This window comes from Battus philenor, unplaced genomic scaffold (genome assembly GCF_028537555.1).
Source record: "Battus philenor isolate CCGP_79_NKW_IND1 unplaced genomic scaffold, ilBatPhil1.0.hap1 SCAF_29, whole genome shotgun sequence".
Lineage (NCBI taxonomy): Eukaryota > Metazoa > Arthropoda > Insecta > Lepidoptera > Papilionidae > Battus > Battus philenor.
In genome coordinates this window covers 6,751,820-6,775,539 of record NW_027181692.1, presented here as the reverse complement: position 1 = coordinate 6,775,539, position 23,720 = coordinate 6,751,820, and the positions used below count along the sequence as shown (strand labels likewise).

Sequence of the window (23,720 nt, the reverse complement as noted above, 5' to 3'; positions counted from 1 at the left end):
CTTAGTTTTAGAACTAAAATTTAAAGTATATTATTAAATGAATCTTATTATAGCATTCAAAAGTGTTTAGTTCAGAGTTCCCCAAACTTTTTTGTGTCGTAGACCCCTTGCCATGTTTTTCCGTGTTGGGTAGACCCCCTACTTACCTGATATTGATTTCCTGTAAATTTCTAACTGTAGTGAAGTTTAGTGTTAAAAACTTAAAGTAAAAACACATGTTAATTATTTATTATTTTCTGAATCTTTATCGGAACTGGTGCACTGATTGCGATAATGTCCTGTTTGTTTGCACTTGTAGCATTTTATAACCTTCAATTTTGACTTTGACACATTTGAATTTGACACTTGCCCCTTTTTGACAAGGCTGCCAACCTTACAGTTTTTACGGAAACTCACAAATGCTCCACTCACGTCGCCACTGTCTTCCTCCAAATCCAATAACTTAGTTTTAATGGCGTCCGCGGTAATTGAAATCCCTGAATGTTTAATCGCCATTATCATCGGTGAATATTTTTCGGATAATCCTGCTAGAAGTAGCGATCCGACCCATTCATCGTTGATTTTAAAACCAGATCCACTTAATTTTTGACTAGTTTCAATTATTTGAGTGACATACGAAGACATGGATGTAGAATTTTCTAGACGTATAGAAATCAAAGTCTTCAACAGACTGATTCTTCTGGTGAAACCCGAATCATCAAACAAATTTTTGAGATTCTCCCATAACTCTTTTCTTTTATATGTACATAAAGAGATGGATCAATAGTTAAAATCAGTTTCGCCTTAGTTTTTAAGTCGGCTGCGGCTTCTTCGGGTTTAGTGACTTTGATGTAATCAAAAGTTCCCTCCAACACGAGAAAATTCTCCGCTGCGAAAGCCCACTCTGTGTAGTTCTCCCGACCTTTCAGCTTAGGCACGCTCACGATATAGTTATTTGCCATTTTTGATATTTAACTACATTTCACAACTCACAGTTCACAAAACGTATAGTTCTCAATCTGCGTAGACTAATCGGCACGCTTGTGCAAGTCTTTTCGCGAGAAAAACACTTTATTTTATAACTCGACTGGGCCCATAACCTATAATAAAACGCCGGTTGTGAGATTCGAACAGAACTAACTTTTATTATACGTTCAGAAACATACCTACATTTCACTTTATAACAATGACGGTAGGAACACTATACAATCTATGTTCCAATAGATGGCGGTATATGTATATTAATTAATGATTATTTGTTAATTTCAACATACATTTATTAATTGAATTTAAATTATAACTACTCAAAAAAAAATTTTTGTATCTACTATACCAACTAAACCAATCTATTATACCAACATCCTACAACTTACACAATTTTATAAACATAGATAATAAATTTTTAACTTCATAGGTACTTTTATAAATAATGTAAATGTTTTGATATTATAAGATAGTATGATGTAAGTAAGTAGGTACTATCAGTATATGTGTTGAGATCCACTATCATGGACCCCCATTTTCATTTCATGGACCCCCAAAATTTTTTCCGCTGACGTAGATCCCTTGCAGGTTGTCATAGACCCCTATGGGTCGATATAGACCACTTTGGGAATCACTGGTTTAGTTTATAAGAAAGGTGTGAAACTTTGTTTGTTGTTACATTCACACGGTTGATATTATAATGTACACATCAAACATTGTTAAATTACATTTAATAGCATCTGTTGTGTTTCTCTCGGCTTACTGCTTATAATGTTAAAATAATTGAAGATTCAAATTACGTATAACTGCCTACTTAAATAAACATAATTAGAATTACAGTTGTGTGTTAGTTTCATAATGGAAGTAAAAAGAGAAAATTAAATAATTATTTTATACACCAAGTGTACATTTGTATCTCAGCGGTTCGATATATTCAAAAGGGTGTACTATATATTAATTTGCAACAAAACATTCACTATTTTAAAGTTTCTATACATGTAAATAATAGTCCTGTATTTAACAGATAATTAAAATTTCATTTGAAATTTATAATCTGTAATTTCATACCACAATGTGTCTGGTTATAAATAAATCGTACAAATAGAAAAAAAAAACGTAAGCAATTAGTGTTGCGTTCGTCTACAGCTTACCGCCGAAATGTGTGTTTCTTTTTTTTTTTCAAATCACGATAGAACGATAAAGGCGTCGGTTACATAGGGGCTAAAATAAATATAGAACCTCATTGCTGACCAGCATGTTCAGCTAACGAGAGATGTGGAAAAAAATACAAAGTTAGAAACATTTTATTCTCGCTAATTCTTTTTCGGGCGCCGGAATTCGTCGATAATCCGCCTTTTGTTCTCGGGGTGCCCGCATTGAGTCGGTGTTTGGCGGCACTTGTACTGTAACTAAGCCACTTATGGTTTACGCGAAAGCTAGTGTTGTGCATGCCAATCGATAAAATATATTTTATCGATTAAATTCAATTCGAAAATATTCTTTATCACGACATATACTTATATATACTCCCAACTGTCTTTTTACACGATCTTTTTTTGCATTATTAAAAAAAAACAATAAGGATGTATATACCTTTTTAAACAAATTCTTTGATCTAGCACGAAGCCATATATTTCATTTTTTAATTCTAATTTTGACAGTGTAATACAGAAATATATCTATACAGTAAGAAAATACAATTGAGAGGAATATTTTGATCTCCCCGTATAGATAAATATACCGCATGTCAGTTTATGCATAGTATTATTATGTATATGTGTTATTTATAACAAAAAAAAAACGGTTAAAAAATGAAATTCTTTATTTGAATTAAACCCGATATTAAATGTTTATGTTTCTGTGTTACATGTTGTTTTTCTCCTACATGTCTAACTCCTGAAGATGCCCCGTGGAGGGGTGAAACACGTGTTGAGCAATTTGGCGGTGGCGGTTGTGTGATTCGCATTGTTTGCCGCATACGCATTTATCAGCGGGCTGGCGGGCGGTGCACTTTATTGCACGACTACCACTGCATGTGCGGAAGTGGCTAAATATTGCTCCTTTTCTTACTTTAACCCGATAATTGTGCTGGACATGTCTTACATATCTACTGATAAAGTATTTTTGGTACAGTCCATAATAAAATTACACGCTTGTTACTAGAGATGGGTATCTTTGCAAAAGATGTAATCACTCTCTAGCGCGCGTGTTGCAATTGTATCTCTATGCCTTTATACTTAAGACTCAATTTGCGTGACGAGTTGCCGCTCGTTATGAGTTAGAGAGAGATGGGCTTATGTAGCAATTTACAGGTAAAAGAGAGAGACGGACAGCTATTGCATGTTTGTATTAAAAATGTAAACTACGGATTTTCGGAACGACAACATCACGCGCGTGCGTTTAGCTTGGTTGTGCTTTATGACAAAGACATGAAATGCTTAATAGGAATATTTCACACGTTTCATTCCGCCTCACCGAGTTCTAAGTGTGAGCTAAAAGAGCCGAAGATATAAAGGATATATGTTTAGTGTTAGCTGCCTTATTCTCTCTCTGAGCCGCATCGACCAGAGTGATATATATGTCAACATCGAAAACATATATTTCACACTTTTCCTGTTAGTGATACATTTTTCCCATCTCTACTTGTTATCAAGAAATTAAGTTTCTAAATTTATTTTTATTCCTAACTTCAATACGAATTTTATATGTTTTGTGTTTATGAACTGAATTTTAATTGTACGTTACTTTAATATTTTTATGGTAAAAGTTAATAGTTTTTGTTTTTCATAAATGTAACATAGTTTTCATTATTAATTATTTTGCAAGTCGTTTTGGGAAAATATTTAGTCTATTCATTTTTATATGATTTTTCGGGGAACATATCTCACCCAGAGACCACGGATTCACCCAGGTAAATATATAACCTTATTAAGATGTTTGAAAACAAGATAGGTCGTTTCCACTTGGTCCTAATGCAAATCTATAGGATACACCCATATCCTTAAATGCCTGATGACTGTAACAATGATGATGATGGAGGGAAAAATTATATATCCAATTGTGTAATCAAATCTATGTATAAAGTAATATAGTCAACGATAATACATTTTTAAAGAAATATATGAATAATTTTAATTATCGATAAAAATCAAAGTAGCCGATGGCACATCACTAGAGTCGCTTGACCAGAACTTTGCCAAATGAAGCGAGAGAGTGCGCGACAAGCCCGTCTCGGAATGATTACAGAGTAATAACATCACAGAGACTAATGCCAGAGCGATTTATAGCACATGCTATTATTAACTGCTATTAAAGTTAGCTTTTTATAACTAAATGCTATTTTCAATTTATAATTATTTTTACAGTGTTGTTTATATTTTATAATTTATTATGCATCCATCCAAAACGTTCACAAATAGCGTGTTTGATTCTCAACATTGTCACTATTTACAAACAGTACCAGGAAATATATTTTATATTTATCATAATAAAACATTAAATAAAATCAGCAGTGAAAACTCCTTTAAAAACAAAACTTTTATCTATGTTAGGCAGTTTTTCATCATCAACGTATTTATTATTTACTTTATTGGAGATAAACAGTAACAAAAGGCAGTAAAAAAGTACAAACTTAGAAGCTTAGAAATATAAAATTAGTTACAGTTGTTACCTTATAACTATCTCACTGAGAACATTTAATGATTTATAGTCAAACAGTGAAAAAACAAATAAGAACATTGCTAAACAGGGATCAAAGACTATGGTTTATATATTTATATTATGGTTTAAATTGCATTGTATGTACTCAATAGAATTTAGAACGAAATTGATTTTTAAAAGATACGAGAGAGCACGAGAATATATCAATATCACTAACATAACTATGAATTGTGGAGGTCACATATCCTGTATAAGGGTGCACATGTACCGATATTTGTCCTAGCCGTTGATAAAAAGAAGAGAGATCTAGACAGTGTTTAAGACACTGATATCATCATACCAGCCGCTATCGGCTATACGCCCACTGCTAGATATAGGCCACCTACAAATATCGACACCATCAAAGTTGTAGCTATCATGGTGACCTCGCGTTGCCCACATTTAACTATATCAGCAGTCCACCTAGTGGGCAGCTTATGCCCACGACGTCTTCCGACTCTTGATCTCCGTTGAAGAATCTTTTGACTCCAACGGCCATATGTTGAAATATGTATCCCGGCTACTGTCACTTAAACTAGCAATTTTCCGAGCTACGTTGTTGATTTCAATTTAATATTTTTTATTGTACATGCTAGAGATATATACATAGTTGCATAATAGTAAAGAAAACACAATGGCGGTATCACACTAGGCAATATCTTACATATAACTATAGTATGGAAATAGTAGAAGTATATATAACGGGTAGTTAACATGCATATATAGACAAAACATATTTATATAGCATACTAGCTGATCCCGCAAACGTATTTCCACGTATGTTATTTCTATAATATTAAAAAAAAAGTAAGTGTTGATCGTAGAGGGATGAACATTTAGTGTTGTATGTATTTTTGTATTTTGTCTAAAAATTAAAAAAATTAGGGGTGGACCACCCTTAACATTTAAGGGAATGAAAAATAGATGTGGGATTCTCCACTCTGGCCGATATGCGCGCTGAGATTCACGAAAATCGGTCGAGCCGTTTCGGAGGAGTTCAATACACACGAGAATTTTAAATATTATATATACTTAAATTAAATACAGTATAATACCTTTAATGATTATAATAATAAATAAAAACAAACTAACTTGGATCTCACTTGAATCAGAATCTTAGATCTTCTACCTATCTTCTTATTTATGATCTCAAACAAAGTTCCCTGCATATCCCCCTCCATTAATCCTGGGTGAGTTTGAAGTACATGAAACGCATTACACTGAGCAGTACATATATACTAAAAGCTATATAGATCCCGACAATTCTTCGTGATGACAGAGGTTTTCTTGACTCTGTGTTTGGCACTAATCGGTGTAACATAACTTCTGAAGATGCCCTGTGGAGGGGTGAAACACGTGTTGAGTGATTTGGCGGTGGCGGTTGTGTGATTCGCATTGTTTGCCGCATACGCGTTCATCAGCGGGCTGGCGGGCGGTGCATTTCATTGCACGACTACCACTGCATGTGCGGAAGTGGCTAAATATTGGTCCTTTTCTTACAGAGGTTTGTTACTTGGAAAGGAATCAGGACAACCGCAGATTAAGGATAGTAACTTATGTAGACCATCAAATGTCTTAAGACAGGAGTGAAGACCACAATCTGGTCATTGCATCGACGGGACAGAAGGCCTTGTTAAAGTCATTTGAAAAAGCTGAATGCAAGACGCTTCTAGTCAGTCGTATTTTAAAATTTATGGAAGGACATATCCAGCCTTGAACATCTTACTGTTGAAATGGTTTAATTATTATTTACAAAGCCTTAATATATATGAAATTATATGTACCTTTATAAAATTAGGTTATCTATATAAAGATATATGTTATATTTCGAAATATAAATTATTACATCTAAAATATATTATTTAGTATTTCCGCATGCTCTGCCCCTGCATTGCTCTGTGGCGAAAGCACCATACAAAGAATAAAACCGCTAAGATCTCGTTAAGTGCGAAATACGAGGCTTTGTCAGCTGGCATCGCTCCCTCTGCCACGCAGATCGGAAGCTGATGGCTGGTAGCCTTGTAAAAACATTTCATGCCCACTACCAAATGGCTTTAGTTCACACTTATACAGGTGAATAAAAAAGGCTTAACCCTTTCCATTCCAATGTCGAGTGTCACTCGACACTGATTTCTTTCCACAAGCTCCACTGTCGAGTGATACGTGATACGTAATACTTAAAGGTACGGAATTTTCGCAAAAAAAAATCACCAATTTCGCATTTAAATTTTTCAAACATTGCAAATTTCGCATTAATTTCGCATTTATACTTTAAAACTTATTAAATTTGGGGTAATAGGCATTTTTCGACAAAAATTTTTCAAAATTAAAGGTGCATGCCTTAACATTTGACAAGTTTAGTTAATTAAAAAATCGTAAAAAAATTAATATTCGCAACCTTAAGCGTTCTTTTTTAGTTTGTTACGATGACATTGTATATTTTAAAGATGAGTTAAGCGTCCACTATGTAAAGTTGGATGTCAAATACTCTGTATTAGATTCTGCTCCATCAAAGGACGAAAAGTTGCATTTGACGGCCAACAAATTGTCATGCATATTATGATTTATATTTTTATTAATGAGTTCATGGATTAGCCCATTGATTGCAGAGTTCGAAAAAAAGATAAGGCGTTTTTCTAAAAATTAGGGATTTTCAACTGACCAGATGTCTTTTACACAAAACAAAGAGCTTCTTAACTGATAAGTAAGCCAAGAAATATATCCCGTAGGCCTTAGGGGTCTATGATACGGGGTTGACATCACTGAATTTACCTATGAAAGTGTGTATATTCATTAATTAACTCATTTAAAAATGATCTTGAAAAACAGAAAAATTGCATACATTTCGCATTTATTCGCATTTATAAGAAATTTTCGCATTTATTCGCATCTATTTCGTAAATACGAAATTTCCGTACCCCTAGTAATACTTCTTTTTGCGGAAAATTTTAAAACAGGAAAGGAGATTTATTACTAAAATATTTTTTTTTAATTTTATTTTTAAATGGCCCCCGCTATTGGGAGCCTCTCGTACCCCCTATTTTGTTTGGGACAGGGACTTTATTTACAAATAATTTTTTCATGGTTTTATCTTTATTCTACACTCACTTTCATTCTTCTCAATTTCTTTTATTTTTTCCTTTAATCCTTCACAATATCTTGCAATTTTTTTTTGTTCTTTCATTCCTTCTTGCTTTCATCGCCTGAAAATTTTAAAACAAGAAAGGAGATTTGTTACTAAAATGTTTTTTTTTATTTTTTTTTTTAATGGCCCCCGCTATTGGAAGCCTCTCGTACCCCTATTTTGTTTGGGACAGGGACTTTATTTACAAATAATTTTTTCATGGTTTTATCTTTATTCTACACTCACTTTCATTCTTCTCAATTTCTTATATTTTTTCCTTTTATCCTTCACAATATCTTGCAATTATTTTTTTGTTCTTTCATTCCTTCTTGCTTCCATCGCCTTCCTTTCCTCATCTTTTATACTCTTAGGTGGCTAGGTACAATTTTATTTCTAATCTTTATTTTATTCTTACATTTCTATCATTATCTTTTGATATAACTACTACTAAAATGTTTGAATCACGAATGAATGAAACAAATTCCAGAATCGCAAGATACTATAATTCAATTAAATTTTATCGATGCTACATAACAGCCTTGGAGTGGAAAGGGTTAAAAGAGTGAATACTTTAAAGTCACACCAGGATAGAGATACTAGAAAGATCTGCAAGCGTAGAATGATATGTCACATGAAGCGTAAAAGAAAACAAAAGATAAATCGAAGAAAGAAAGAAAATATAGAATAAAAACTATAAAACTCATTTTACCAGAATTCGTAGTCCCACACATAAATCAGGGAGAATGAAAGATCCCCAAAAACGAGTGTTAGGAGTATTTACAATCATATAATCACTCTGAAATATGTCACATTATTTTTTTTTAATGTAATGCGAATGGACAATGACTTCTGACATTTCAGCCTGCAGAGACAGATAATAAATAATAAATTTAAAAATACTAATTCAAATTTTGAAATATAATTATGTTATTTATAAAAAAATATTTATGTACGTTAACATTAGATAATTATGCATTTTTATTTATATATTTTAAATAAACCCGACAATACTAAAGAACTTAACATTGAGTGAACTAACTTTGAATGAACGAATCTATGAATGGTGAATGAAGTCTAACTCGAGAATACTCCAGTTAAAATGAGTAACAACATTCCGTAAGTTTACATTCGCACAGAAGATTGATCTGTAACTAAAACCGTATCTTATCAAAGAGAAATGATTTGAGAATGCATATTGAAAAAACGTATATCATTTAATCAAAGAATACTATACTGATGTTAATGCGTGGAATTAAATGTTTATGCTTACTCAGGAAACTAATTATTGTCGCGCGCTCTTTATAAAGCTATATTTGTAAAGAGCAACTGTTGAGTGCCTGTCGGCTGCAGCAGAACTGCCTTACGAGCCGGCGGCAGCTTGCTGCAGGGACAACAATGATGACAACAATTTTATGGTGATTGACATCGAAAGTATTAGTAACAGTATTCGAATAAAGAATATATTGATTTTGATTTTGCAACTCCAAAATAACAATAGAAACTAACTCTCCTGTGACCAATATATTTGGCGCACGACTGTGAAAAAATACCAGCTAATCTAACTTTAACATTATACTAATAATCGCCACGCTTGGCAGACGAGTTGGAGATCGCAGTGTGGTATTATGGTACGCAGGGAACACTGCTGCCCATCCTTTGAATTTTTTTTTAGAGCAGTGGCAATAATAAAAGAATGTTCTCTGCTCAAAATAAACAACTAAAGTCGTGTTTACACTGGTAATTTATTTTATTAATGACATTCGAATTGTATATAAAGAACTGTGAATCAGAAATCAATTCGTCAGCTATCCTGTTCTATTTTTAAATAAGTTCATTCTTATTTTTTAAAAAGTATATTCAATCGTTTGCTGCGTAATAACGGTTGTGCCAATGTTTCAGTCCTCTACCGCTGGGCTACACATATATATATATATATATATATATATATATATATATACGATCTAGTTTATATATTTTAATAAGTTTCTTGCAGAACTGTTTTGACATTGCAGAAATGTTTTGTTAAAAAAAATATTAGTACTAATTGCATTTGCAACGTTGGTAAATACATCTTTATTGCAGTTTCTGCCCACTAAAACAAAATTATTCAAAGTCTGCACTAAGAATCATTTCAAATATCCACGAAGCATTGAACACAAGAACTTTAAAAGTGTTAAAACTAGCGGAATAAATATATACAGCGACTGAAAAATCACCTGAACTTAGCTACCGCTTTAGCAACTATCATATAAAATATATAAAAATGTATATATATAAAAATATTAAAATTTAGTATAAGATGGTGAAGGAGCAGGTATCTCATGTTTAAGAACGCCTTAAATGTAATAAAAGAAATGTAAGAAATATAGTCTAAAACCGTTTGCAAAATATCACAGAGTAAAAAAGAAATCGAACTCAAAAAAAAAAATATTCAACTTACTACAGATTATCATCTCTATTTGACGTCAAGTTCAGTCTACCGGTTAGAAAGAAATGCCACAGACCCAATAACAACAAGCGATATTATGTTTTTTTTTTATTATATGATTATTATGATTATGAAAAAGTTAGGTTACATATTTAATATAAATTAAAATATTCTGGAAGCGAACACGTTATTCCCAATGTCTACTATCTTTTATTAAGTTATTGAACAATACCTGAAATCTTATTTTAAAATATTTGCAACTTCATCGAGTCGAGCTATATAAAGTCGCAACTATGTATTTTCTAAATTACATTTATATTAATATATTTAATAAAAAAATCTTTGTTGATAGCAATATAAAAGAATAATAATTAAATTACTATTTTCATTTATATATTCGAAGAATAAATATCACATTTATAGATAATGTAATCGAGGAGTGCATATAAAAGCGGGAAATATTTCAGACGCCAAAATCGCAACTACATATATATTTTTTAAATTACATTTGTAATAATATATTTAATAAAAATTTAATAATTGTTGATAGCAATATAAAAGAATAATAATTAAATTACTAATTTCATTTATATATTCGAAGAATAAATATCACATTTATAGATAATGTAATAGGGGAGTGCATATAAAAGCGGTAAATATTTCAGACGCCAAAATCGAAACTACATATATATTTTTTAAATTACATTTTTAATAATATATTTAATTAAAAAATAATAATTGTTGATAGCAATATAAAAGATTAATAATTAAATTACTATTTTCATTTATATATTCGAAGAATAAATATCACATTTATAGATAATGTAATAGGGGAGTGCATATAAAAGCGGGAAATATTTCAACCGATGCACCGCTAAGCGCTCTCGGGCGATTTTCGAACGCACTGCGTTTGACAGGCCGCCATTGACGTAATGGCGGCATTCGCGCCATTTATCGCGCGCCACGCTGTTCTCCGGGCACCAAATTGTTTTCGTCGAAAATTATTTCATTATTAAATATATTTTATTTATTTATGCCGGATAATTGTTAATAAGACTAAAAAGTTTAAAATGGTGATTGTATAGTTCATTTGACAACTCATTTATTTTTCTTGACACCTAATGAGCATCTTAAAACAAATTCCTTTGGAGAAAAAGCAGTCTCTTAGGTTTAGTCTCGCTCTTCGTTGAGATTTATTTACATACAGGATGATTAATTATGGATGTTTATGCTTTTAAACTTTTTACATACATTAACATTAATTATTGTTTATTATATTGTCTCTATAAACCGTACTGCCTACAAATATACAGGGTAGTTTTTTTTAAATGGCCTCCGCTATTGGGGGCCTCTCGTACCCCTAATTAGTTGGGATCAGGGTCTTTGTTTACAAATAAGTTTTTCAGATTTTTCATCTTAAATCTTCACTCACTGTTATACTTCTCAATTTCTTTTATTCTTACCTTACTTCCATCACAATATCTTTCATTTTGTTCTTTTATTCCTTCTTACTTTCATCACCTTCCTTCCATTCATCTAATTACTCTTAGGTGGCTAGGTAAATTTTTTTTATTCTTTATTTTATTATTTACCTATTCTATTTTTTTTATCACAGTTTTCTTTGAGTTGTGCTTTTTTAATACATAACTACACTTTTCTTATTCTATTTTTCCTATTATTAATTGACCAGTTATTTTATGTGCAGTTTATTAGGTACCTACTTAATATAGGGTGGTTGGTTATCGATGTAAAATCTAAAGAAGTGTGAATGCATGGCTTTCAGTTAATGTTTGGTACAACCCTATTCAAAATCATTTCTTGCAGGTTATTGACATGTCGAATTTTAATAAAATAAAAATTAAAAAAACATACATTCAGTTCTAGACTTACGACGGAGTTCGGTTTCACAGCTTCGAAAGTAAGTCGAATTACACACAAAAATAAATAATATAATATGATAGACATATATGTATATATTATATAAACCAGGGGTGAGCAACCTTTTTTGGTCGTAGGGCCGCAGTTTAAAAAACAGTGGGCCGTGAAAAAAAATAAAGTATATATTCAAGGTTCAAACCATGCTCTAAACGTAATTAATGTTCGTAATCAACTGATTTACAACAAAATATACACTTTTATTATCTTTAAAGCCTTGATTCTAGCATTTTTTTTAAAAAAAATACAAAAAAAAATTAAAAATTACTTGCCTCGAAGGCCCGCGAGTTGTTCATCCCTGATATAAACAAATATAATGGCTTTTATTTCTGATTTTTAATTGTTATTATAGTTGGTTAATTAAATAACTAGATACATGAATAAGTATATATATAAGCATTATTTTGGATTATGGTCGATTATCATCTGAGCTATATTCATTGCAGTGTCTTGAAATTTATCAATGAGTGTAGTAGTTTTTGTTTTATAAACAAATCCAATTTTGCTTGGACAGTTTGTTTTTTATTCTCGTTATAAATTTCATCATAACAGGCAATTGCTTTCGTGAATATTGCGTTGTACCTTCGAAAATCTTTAGTTGTCTGATATTAGATATATATGTGACGAAAACAATAAAAAAATTGACATATTTTTTAGAAAATTTTTCGTCGTAACTCGAGAACTAGACTGTATTTCAAAATGATCATTAAATACAAAAAGTTTTCAAATAGCTGAAAAAGCGTTTTTTTTTTGCTGACAAATGAGCTATATTTTTACCCTCCTTTTTCACATTTCACACACTTAAACTCTCTCTCCTTAAGTACCGCCATAAAAAATACCCTAATCCGTAAAAAATTCCAATAAAACAAGCAGATATCGATCTGATACGTTACAAGTTATTTCATCTATTTTAATCATTAAAATGCTTAGATAATAAAGCATTAAGTATGGATCAAGTAACCGTTCAAATAACTTATCCTTTACGGCCAATAATAATTCATTCGAATTACATACATACACACATTAATACAGACATATAAACATATACTAAACGTCAGTCTAGAGGGCAGTTCTCGCGCCATTTTATGATCGAAACGTCATAAATTTGGCGGGAAACGGTGCGCGGCGTCGGCAATAAAAATGAACTTTCTAAATCACAGAACTTAAATGTTTATCTACTTTTATTCAGTGGCGTACCAAGAACTTTTGCCATCCGGGGCGATCTCCAGTTTGCCGCCCTTTCTATTATAAGTCAATCAAATAGTGGTTTTTATAAATTAATACACATTACATAAATAAATTATTAAGTTATTTAATCAGTATTAATTAATACACAGAGTAAATTTTTTTTAGATATATTTGTATGCACTCGTAAACATAGTTATATAATACCTACTCTTCTAGCTTTAATACTAGAAAAATCGTGTATAATGCTCTCAAAATTTATATTATTTGTAATTTCTTGTTCTATTGACAAGATTTTGTAGTCTTAATTGACTCATTGTAGAACGAAGATAATTTTTAATCAACTTCAATTTTGAGAAGCTTCTTTCGCAACTAGCGACACTGATTGAAATTGTTAAAAAAATTCTTAACAAAATTACGATGTTGGGAACAGAATTTTCATTTATTATTCAAGAAAGAAAATAAATATGAAATGAATAAGTTGCTTTTAACAACTATAAGTAAATATAAAAAATGCCGCCCCAAGGTAAGTGCCGCCCGGTGCGGACCGCACCCACCGCCCCCCCCCCCCCCCTAGGTACGCCACTGCTTTTATTTATTTTAAATAAATTTTTCTTTTTTTGTATATTTATCAAGAAACAACAATGTTAATTTATTGTAATATATATTTATATCAGGTTCTTATTTATGTTAATAATTTTTTTCTTTATATTCAATTTTATATTTTATCTGTGCATCGCCCAAATAGCTGATAAAAATATCATCGGCTATAAGATCTTGTTTATACAACGTATAAGAAATGTATAAATAAATTAATTTACAAAATAAACAAGGCTGTCAAATTTGACATTTACATAGAAACTTTTTTACCTACTTTTTTAAAAATTATTTGTGTATGCCTTAACACAATTTTTTACTTGAGTTTTAATTTTATATTATTTAAATGTATCTTTTAATTACTTCGCTATTTAATAAGGACATTGACGGCTGTAAAACAATTTATAACCAGTACAACTGCCAACGATATACTAGATATAATTATTTTTAAGACTTTAAATAAACAATAAATAAAATTAAAATGGCGCCGTAGCTACAGTAATAAAAGATAAGAGATTACATATTGAATTTTAAATTAAAGATAGGAAATGTTCCACGCGTGACATTGTACGATTTTCAGTGATAAATTTTGTTTTTCCGCAAATATGGATATGATACGTATTGTCAACAAGATGGCGGCCACATGTCATATAGCAATTGAAACAAATTTAATGCAATTTTTACACCATCACATAATTTCACGAAAAATAACTGTAATCTAGTTAAACCGGACTATTTTTGTAAATAAACCACGTATTTTATTTATTCTCTTATTGACACTATTAATAACAAAAACGAATTAAAAACGTAAATTATATATTTTTAATCTACATTGTAATTGTTAGGTGTGAAAACTTTGAATGGTCGAATATGCTTAAAACCTATTTCCTAACTTCACATTTAAAGTCACTCTAAAATATATTACATTTTTTTTTCTATTCGAATGCGATGGGCCAATGACTTCTGGCAGTACAGTCTGTAGGGATACAGAGTAAAAATAATTTGTTTATATATTCAATAATCCTTATTTTAAAACGCTTTTTTTACTATACTATCATTACGTTATTTATTATGTCTGACACCATTGATATTTCTATAGGGTGTTCATTAATTGCCATTAAATAAGTTATACTATCACCCCTTAAAGTTTATCCCTCCAGCGGCTTCCCCCAAAGATATCTATGGGGGGATATGCCATAATCTTGAAACTCCTTTATGAGTGTTGCCAATCCTATACAATTAAAGCAATAACTGTGAATTATATGAGATTGTGTTTAGAACTTGAATCTGCGGCTTACGATCGCAAATCACAGTCCTCGACCCTTTGACTTTATATAGGGTGTTCGTTAATTGACTGCAAATAAGTGTCACCCTTTAAAGCTTTTACATCTATAACCATTCTACCTAATATAATAATAATTGTTTATGGCAACACTGACATAAGTCACACGTGTCAAATTTTCACAGAGCAACGTCAAAATGCCGCCACAGATCTATATCGGCTCTAAAATTCGTTCACGTTTCAATTCTTTCATTTTATTGAATGTTTTTATTGGAGCTACGGTTGCATTTGAATCATTACGGTCATTTCAAACCTCGCGGATGGTTGATATCGCCCGTTTTATTATTCTTTTTATCGTATATTCTTTGATCTTTTTTATTTTCTTAGTTGGTAACTTTGTAACTTAGATTATGGGTATCGGTGCGAATGTATCTAGTGATATTTTTGTATCTATAACGCTTGAATCGTCTTTTTTTCGAAATATCTTTCCATTCAAATTACTTCGATGTTTAAAAACGTAGGATTTACCTAATGTGTGTTGTCAGTTATGTCTTAAGACTCAAGATCATGCAGAGAGCAATTGAAAGGTCTACACTTAGAATTTAGTTACTAGATCGAGTCAGAATAGAGGTCCGCAGAAAAACTAAAGTTACTAACTTAAATAATTACACCAATACCTCACTTTGCGTCGTGGTTACGTTCCAAAAAAACACGACGCAAATTGAAACACCGCAAAGCGAATTAAGATTTTCTATAGCAAACCATGTAAAGATCGAAGATAGGTTCCAGGGTTACGAAAATACTACTTTTTAAAAAGTAAAATTGAACGAAGTAAACATTTAAAAAACGAAATTAATATAACTCTGCCAATAAATAAATTGGAAAAATATATACCTTTTTTGTAACCAGAAACAACAAGTAAAAATTTATAAAAAATTATTATTTTCTTTTTAAAAAAGCACAACACACTACGTAATTAAAACTGAACTCTAAAATTAGCAAAACAAAATGAAAATAAAACTGTATTCAAATTGCGTTGATTTTTAGTTAGAAAGGGCATCTCCGAGTTTTGATAGCATGGCGCAATTAGAAACAAAAGTGTTGCCATCTTATGAAAAAAAAAGAAAATTAAAAAAAAAATTAAAGACTCGAACCCAAAACAACGCAACCTCGAAAATCTAACGACGCACAGTGAAAATTAGTGCTAATTAAGCAGCGACGCAACTACGAAAAAAACGCAAAACGAGGTATTGGTGTATATGCAATAACAAACATGTAAACGAAAATCAATCCAATGCCGATTTATATAAGGTTGATTATATATTGAAAGTAGAAATAAAACCAAAATGACAAATCTAAGAAAGAGAAATGAATCAACAGACTGAATAAGGCAAGCTAAAATGAACCTTATTACTATAAACATAAGATCGATAGCATAAGGTCAATATTGTAGGTGATATATACATTCCATAATAACATTTTGAAACTCAAGACAGATACTGTAAGACTGATGTGAAAATAAAATATATAAAAACACTAAACTTTTACACAATTTCGAAAAAAATGCAAAACGAAACGACGCAAAGCGAGTTATTGGTATACTCTGTCTGAAGAGGGAATGGGCATATTACTCGTGCAAGCGACTGCCTTTGTTATTGTCGCGGCGATATATGAAATTCATTGGAACGACACTAGCGCCATCTGTTGAAAATTGGTCGTACTAACTTAGACACCTTGGCGCTTGCGCATCGACTTTGCTAAAGATCTAGCAACGAAGCTTCGAGCACAACCTTACTAAAAAACGTTTATATTATCGATTTTTCTCCTCTTAAAGAATGTTGGCTGAATTGTTCAGTGCAAGATTATACAGCGTGATTGATTATAAGCATAAAGATTTAAAAGAGTGAATGTATGATTATACACCTATCCCCCGATTTACACGCTTTTACACGGTTTTCCAAATAAGTTTTTTTTTTGTTTTAATAACCGATTTTATTACCATCACTCATGTAAATATTTCTGCTTCAAACATCGAATCGGCACAAATAACTTCGAGTGATGAAAGTGAATTCGAACCTTCGATTTCGAAAAAAAGAATGAGTGTAATTTCTGACAGTGATAAAGGATAATAAAACACCTTTGCTTTTATTTTATGTTTTTCTGTTCAATGTATTGTAATTAAATAAAAAACAATGTTTCCGTAATATATTTAATATATTAAATATTTTAACTTGTCAATGCATTTTATTTTTATTTCTGTGTACACCAAAAAATATTGAAAAAATAATCACAACTGTTAAATGGCAAAATTATGCACTTTCTGTAAGTTTATTTACACGGTTTTGACTTGAAATATTTAAATTTTCGATTTATACGTTTTTCTCAGGAACGTATCTACCGTGTAAATCGTGGGATAGGTGTACTTTGTTCGCTGTCAAATAATGTTTGATACATCCTGTATAAATATCAACGGTTTCATAAATTACGTAATGATAAAATAGTAAAAAATGCGTTTTTATAATTCGTATTATATTAAAATAATTATTATTTACTATCTGTACTTTGTACAAATATATACAGATATGCTCTTTGAGTTTAAACGAATTCAATTCCCGATTCGTCTTGCCTTCGCCATGACGATCAACAAATCACAGGGCCAATCCTTGACTATTGCCTCAATCTAGAAAATGCATGTTTTTCTCATTGTCAATTGTACGTTGCATGTCGGCTTTATTTGTTCTTGCTCCTGACCAAAAAACAAAGAATGTCGTTTACCACAAGGTGCTTGAATGAGAATCCGATTAATGAATCAATCCGAGTGTATCCCAATCTGTACAACATAGTTTTCAATCATTTTTCTCTGACTTGTGTTTGAAGTCTTTAATTATGATTATTATTTTTAATTTTTATTCTCATTCTGTATGTATTCATCATTCATCATAATAAAACACTTTTATATTTCTATCTAAATTAATATTGTTTTGTATCATTGTATTATATTACGTTTATCAAAGCCTGAATTAGTTCAGCTATAAGGTAACACGATATTCATTGACTGTTAGGCGGTTAGAAGTTCGCCGGGTCAGCTAGTATATAGTATAAATTAATGTAACATATTTCAGAGTGATCATTTTATACAGAGTGATTCGAAATAGGTACAAAAGCTAGGTTTAATGGTGACAAATGAACTATATATTTACCATTTAGATCAGAGTACCCCAAACTTTTTTGTGTCGCAGACCCCATGCCATGTTTTTCCGTGTTGGGTAGACCCCCTACTAACCTGATATTGATTTCCTGTAAATTTCTAACTGCAGTGAAGTTTAGTGTTAAAAACTTAAAATAAAAACACATGTTAATTTAAACATTTATTAATTGAATTTAAATTAAAACTACTCAAAATAAAATTTTATATCTACTATACCAACTAAACCAACATCCTACAACTTGCAATTTTATAATCATATACTTAGTCTGGCCATAAATACTGTTACTATTCAAAAAAAGAAAATATTACGTTTGAATTTGGAATCTGTCATTTTTATATGATTGCTTGATGTGTTTTCTTATTTTCGCGCCATTATATTGTTAAATATTTTGTTATATTAAAATGGAGTGGGGTGATAAAGAGAACCGAATCGCTGTGATTGCCTTACATAAAGTAGGTATGGAGAAAAGTGCAATTTTTAAAACCCTCCACCCGCTTGGTATTAGTCAAATGTTTGTTTACCGGGCTATTGATAGGTACAATGATACCTCCTCTGTTTGTGACAGAAAAAGATCTGGCCGTCCACGTACCGTTCGTGTGAAAAAGGTGATTAAAGCAGTTAGGGAAAGAATTCGAAGAAATCCTGTCCGTAAGCAAAAGATTTTATCTCGGGAGATGAAGATAGCTCCTAGAACCATGTCGCGTATATTAAAAGATGACTTAGGACTTGCAGCCTATAAGAGACGTACTGGTCACTTCTTAACTGATAATTTAAAGAAGAATAGGGTGGTAAAATCCAAACAACTACTTAAGCGGTACGCAAAGGGAGGTCACAAAAAAATTTTGTTTACGGATGAGAAAATTTTTACAATTGAGCAGTATTTTAATAAACAAAATGACCGTATTTATGCTGGAAGCTCTAAAGAAGCTTCGCAATTAGTAAACAGAGTACAACGTGGGCATTATCCCACTTCAGTGATGGTTTGGTGGGGTGTTAGCTATGAAGGGGTGACTGAGCCATATTTTTGTGAAAAAGGTATTAAAACGTCGGCACAAGTTTATCAAAATACCATTCTTGAGACGGTAGTTAAGCCTTTAACTAACACCATGTTCAATAACAAAGAATGGTGCTTTCAACAAGACTCGGCACCGGGTCATAGAGCTCGATCCACCCAATCTTGGTTGAAAACTAACGTTCCGGACTTTATCAGCACTGAAAACTGGCCGTCGTCAAGTCCTGACCTAAATCCATTGGATTATGATTTATGGTCAGTTTTAGAGAGTAAGGCTTGCTCTAAACGCCATGATAATTTGGAGTCCCTAAAACGATCCATTCGGTTGGCAGTGAAGAATTTTCCTCTAGAAAGAGTTCGTGCTGCTATTGATAACTGGCCTCAACGTTTAAAAGACTGTATTGCAGCCAATGGAGACCACTTCGAATAAACATTGTATATTTTTAATAGTTATATATTGATGTATTAAACTAACTCACTATGAAAGGAATAAATGTTACGTATAAAAAAAAATCGTGCTTTTCTTTATAACAATATTTATGGCAAGACTAAGTATAATATTTTTTTACTTCATAGGTACTTTTATAAATAATGTAAATGTTTTGATATTATAAGATAGTATGATGTAAGTAAATAGGTAAAAATTTTGCATCTGTTATGTAATATATACGTAACATTTAAAAAATTTTTTTTCGCTGACGTAGACCCCTTGCAGGTTGTCATAGACCCCTAGGGGTCGATATAGACCACTTTGGGAATCACTGATTTAGATATTACACTTAAAACCAATCACCTGTATTATCTTGCGGTGTAGAACAACCTTGTAAATTATGTCAGAGAACGCTATCGAAACAGATGAGCCGGGTTTCATATTAAAGCATTTTACAGATATAATTCACTTTATATATATATACTAGCTGATCCCGCAAACGTTGTTTTGCAAAAAAAAATTAAAGTTTTTAATTAACAAATGTGAGATATGGGTTGATCGTAGAGGGGTGAAAATTTAGGGTTGTATGTATTTTTGTATGCTGTATCATAATAAAATAAAAACCAAAAAAATTGTCTAAAAAATTAAAAATTAAATTTAGGTGTGGACCACCCTTATCACTTAGGGGTATGGAAAATAGATAGTAGCCGATTCTCATACCTACTGAATACGCATATAAAATTTGGTAAAAATCGGTCAAGCCGTTTCAGAGGAGTTCAAGTTCGAACACCGTGACACGAGAATTTTATATATTAGAATAATATCTAAAGATACTATTTAAATGTCCACAGATTCCGCGCCTGTTTGAAACTTGCCGACACTTCCGTCTCCAATATGGTAGGCAAGCTGTTCTTCAATGTTGTCCAGACCAAATGCTTCATCCTCAAGCCTGTCAAGATGTGCACGCAAAGATCCTGGTGGGGTAAATGCTTGAGGAAGGGATACATGAAGCAAGCCTTCCTGAGAGATAACTTACCTTATTAATATTTACTATACAAACCAAATATTTCTTTTCAAATTTTCCTATATATTTATTACCGCTTTTACTGTATTAACTATATTATTTAATTATATTGTTTTATTTTTATTCCTTTATCTGTTATAGAAACGTGGTTTTAAAGAGCCTTATTGGTAAATTAATAAACTCAATAAAGCATAAAGGAATACTCACTGCTATTTCAGACGAGTAATTTTTCAAGCTACATTCAGACTTCGGTTTTTTTGCCTCTTCTCTGACTTTCTTATAATCCTCACTGTAAATGACCGCGTCTAATATAAACTATTTATATATTGAAAAAAAGTAACCTAAAACATTTGTGATTTTTATTAGGGCAGTACTTACCGCCATATTTTAATACTATATTTAATTTATAAACACAAGCTGTATCGGATATTTATAACCTAAAAGTTAAAGATTCGCTATTTAAAAACTTACATGAAAAATATTGACATACACACGATAAATGCAGAAAATTAAAATAAACTTGTAACACATAAATTTCGTCTTCAAAAATTTAACAAAACCTTCATGGTCCTGTGTACGCATATAATAAAGTTTCATAAGATATCTCAGGCCTTCCGTTTCTTACTTTTAAATCTAAAATTAAGGGTATATTATTAAATATATCCTATCATAGCATTGAGTTTTAAGTCGATCTAAAAGTTTGGAACTTGATTTGTTGACTCATTTACATGTTTGATATTATAATGTACACATCAAAAATTGTTAAATTTACATTTAAAAGAGCAACTCTTGAGATTCTGGTTGGCTTTAACAGAACTGCCTTCAGAGTCTGTGGTCAGCTTATAATGTTGAAATAATCCACGATTCAAAAGTGCAAGTAAATGCCTTCTTGAATAAAGATATGTTGATTTGTTACGCATATTTAATCAATTTTTCTTATAAAGTCAAAGTAATACATGTCTAAATAGGTGTTTTATCTGGTATTTTTATGCTTTACAAGAATTAATGACTAAAATATCAAGTATATTAGATATTTAGTTGTTCTACTACACGATAGATGGCGCTGATTGCTACGACAAAATCTGTGGAACAATCTGGAAATGTTGTTACATATGTATATTGATATAGATATAGAAAAGCATAATATTAACATTTCTAAATTTACAAGACATGATCAACAGTTTCGATTTAACAAATGCTTTATTTTGTACAACATGAATATTGAAAATGATTTTTTTTTTAAATTTCTTAAACCAAAGGGCGTAACTACTGCTTGTTCATGGTCTTCACTCCAGAACCTTCAGACTCCAGCGACCAGTTACCAATACGCTCAGTTCTGATATGATCTCCTAGAGAAATCAAAAATATAAATAAAATATAAAAATAGTCCATAGGTCGATAAGCGAATGTAAGTTTACCAATGAGGCTCAAAGTGAAAACCACGGTGTTATAGTACTGTATGTGTATATTCAATTTATAATAATTATGTATAAAATCTAATAGTGTTATTTGGTGTGATGGCAACATTTTTAAAAATAATATTGTCTACGGCAGGGATGAGCAACACGCCGCCAGTTTTGCCGCCCCATTTCTAAAATTGATTTGTTTATCGATTTTTTTTTCATCGGTGTATCGCGTTACGAAATTAATTGTAATTAAATGGTAGTACATATTAAACCGATATAATTTAAATATAACTCAAACATATATAAAGATTTAAAAAAATATTTTTTGCAAAAAAATCGAAAAATTTTAAAAATATTATGTGAGTATGAAGAAATTTTCGTTTTTGACTAAAAATGCGAAGCAAATGATATTTCTTTTTGGAAATGCGGTTGCGAACAATTATTTTCAACTATGAAATTAAATGTGTATTTGTTTTTAATTTCGTCTGATATTGATAAGCTCGCATCAAAAAACCACTGACAAATTTATTATTAAAATTTTTCAAATAAATATTTTTTTCTGTCAGTTTTCATTTTGCATTAAAACATGCATATATATCTTTACTTTTTATTTATTTTTATTATTATGTTTATTATTAAAACTATTTTTTTATATAAAATTGGCAGGTTTAATGTTGCTCACCCCTAATCTATGGCATAATGTTTAGTCTGTAACAAGAAGTTCCTGTATTTGACAATATGTAGATATAGTTCGGTCGTTTTCTGTAGTTTTTAACTATAAGTACTTATTATTTTAAGTTTTAATATAAATCATGCCATTTGTACGCTCAAATCTACTGTTTTTGTGCGGATAACGAATATTTCATTGAAATTTGAACACAATATCAATAAAATAAATTTAGTGTGAAAATCGTGTATATCTAACTGCCGAGAAATATAAGCATTTAATTATAACTAAATAAAACCACAACTAAAGGAGTGTGAAGTATTATTTTCAAGTTATAAAAAGGATTTTGAACTAATTACGAGAAAGTTCGGGTCTTGTCAAACCACTAAAGATGGCGTATATGTTTTTGCAATTAATATTTATTTTGTGAGTTTTTGAGTTATTTTTTACGTGTTACCTTTTGATGCGAGCCCTATATCAGCATTATCACTTTTTTATTATGTTCCGAAAACAATTTTTTGACATTTTATACTGTGTTTATATGTGACTTCATTCCACCGCACGAAAACAGGTTTGAATGTAAATCATAAATAATTCTGTGTAGAAATGTAAAAATATTAATAGAAACCTCTTTAAATGCGTTTAAATACATGTTAATATATTATTTTTTTAAATAAATCAACTAACTTTTGTCTCTGTAACCACTGTACAGTATTTATTTCGAATTAAATCAACTAAAGATGCCTTTAGTTAATAAAA

The 23,720-nt window shown here is 31.1% G+C and overlaps 1 protein-coding gene across 2 annotated transcripts in view; it reads left to right on the top strand.

Annotated features, from left to right (window-relative positions):
- Window positions 1–21,245, top strand: part of LOC137926274 (uncharacterized) — a 122,661-nt gene extending 101,416 nt beyond the window's left edge. For both annotated transcript variants that reach the window (XM_068769868.1, XM_068769869.1), the window contains one exon: window positions 20,716–21,245. In XM_068769868.1, coding sequence (XP_068625969.1) covers window positions 20,716–20,908 — 193 coding nt within the window. In that variant the 3' untranslated portion in view covers window positions 20,909–21,245. The remainder of the gene's footprint in view (window positions 1–20,715) is intronic.
- Window positions 21,246–23,720: the final 2,475 nt, after the last annotated feature.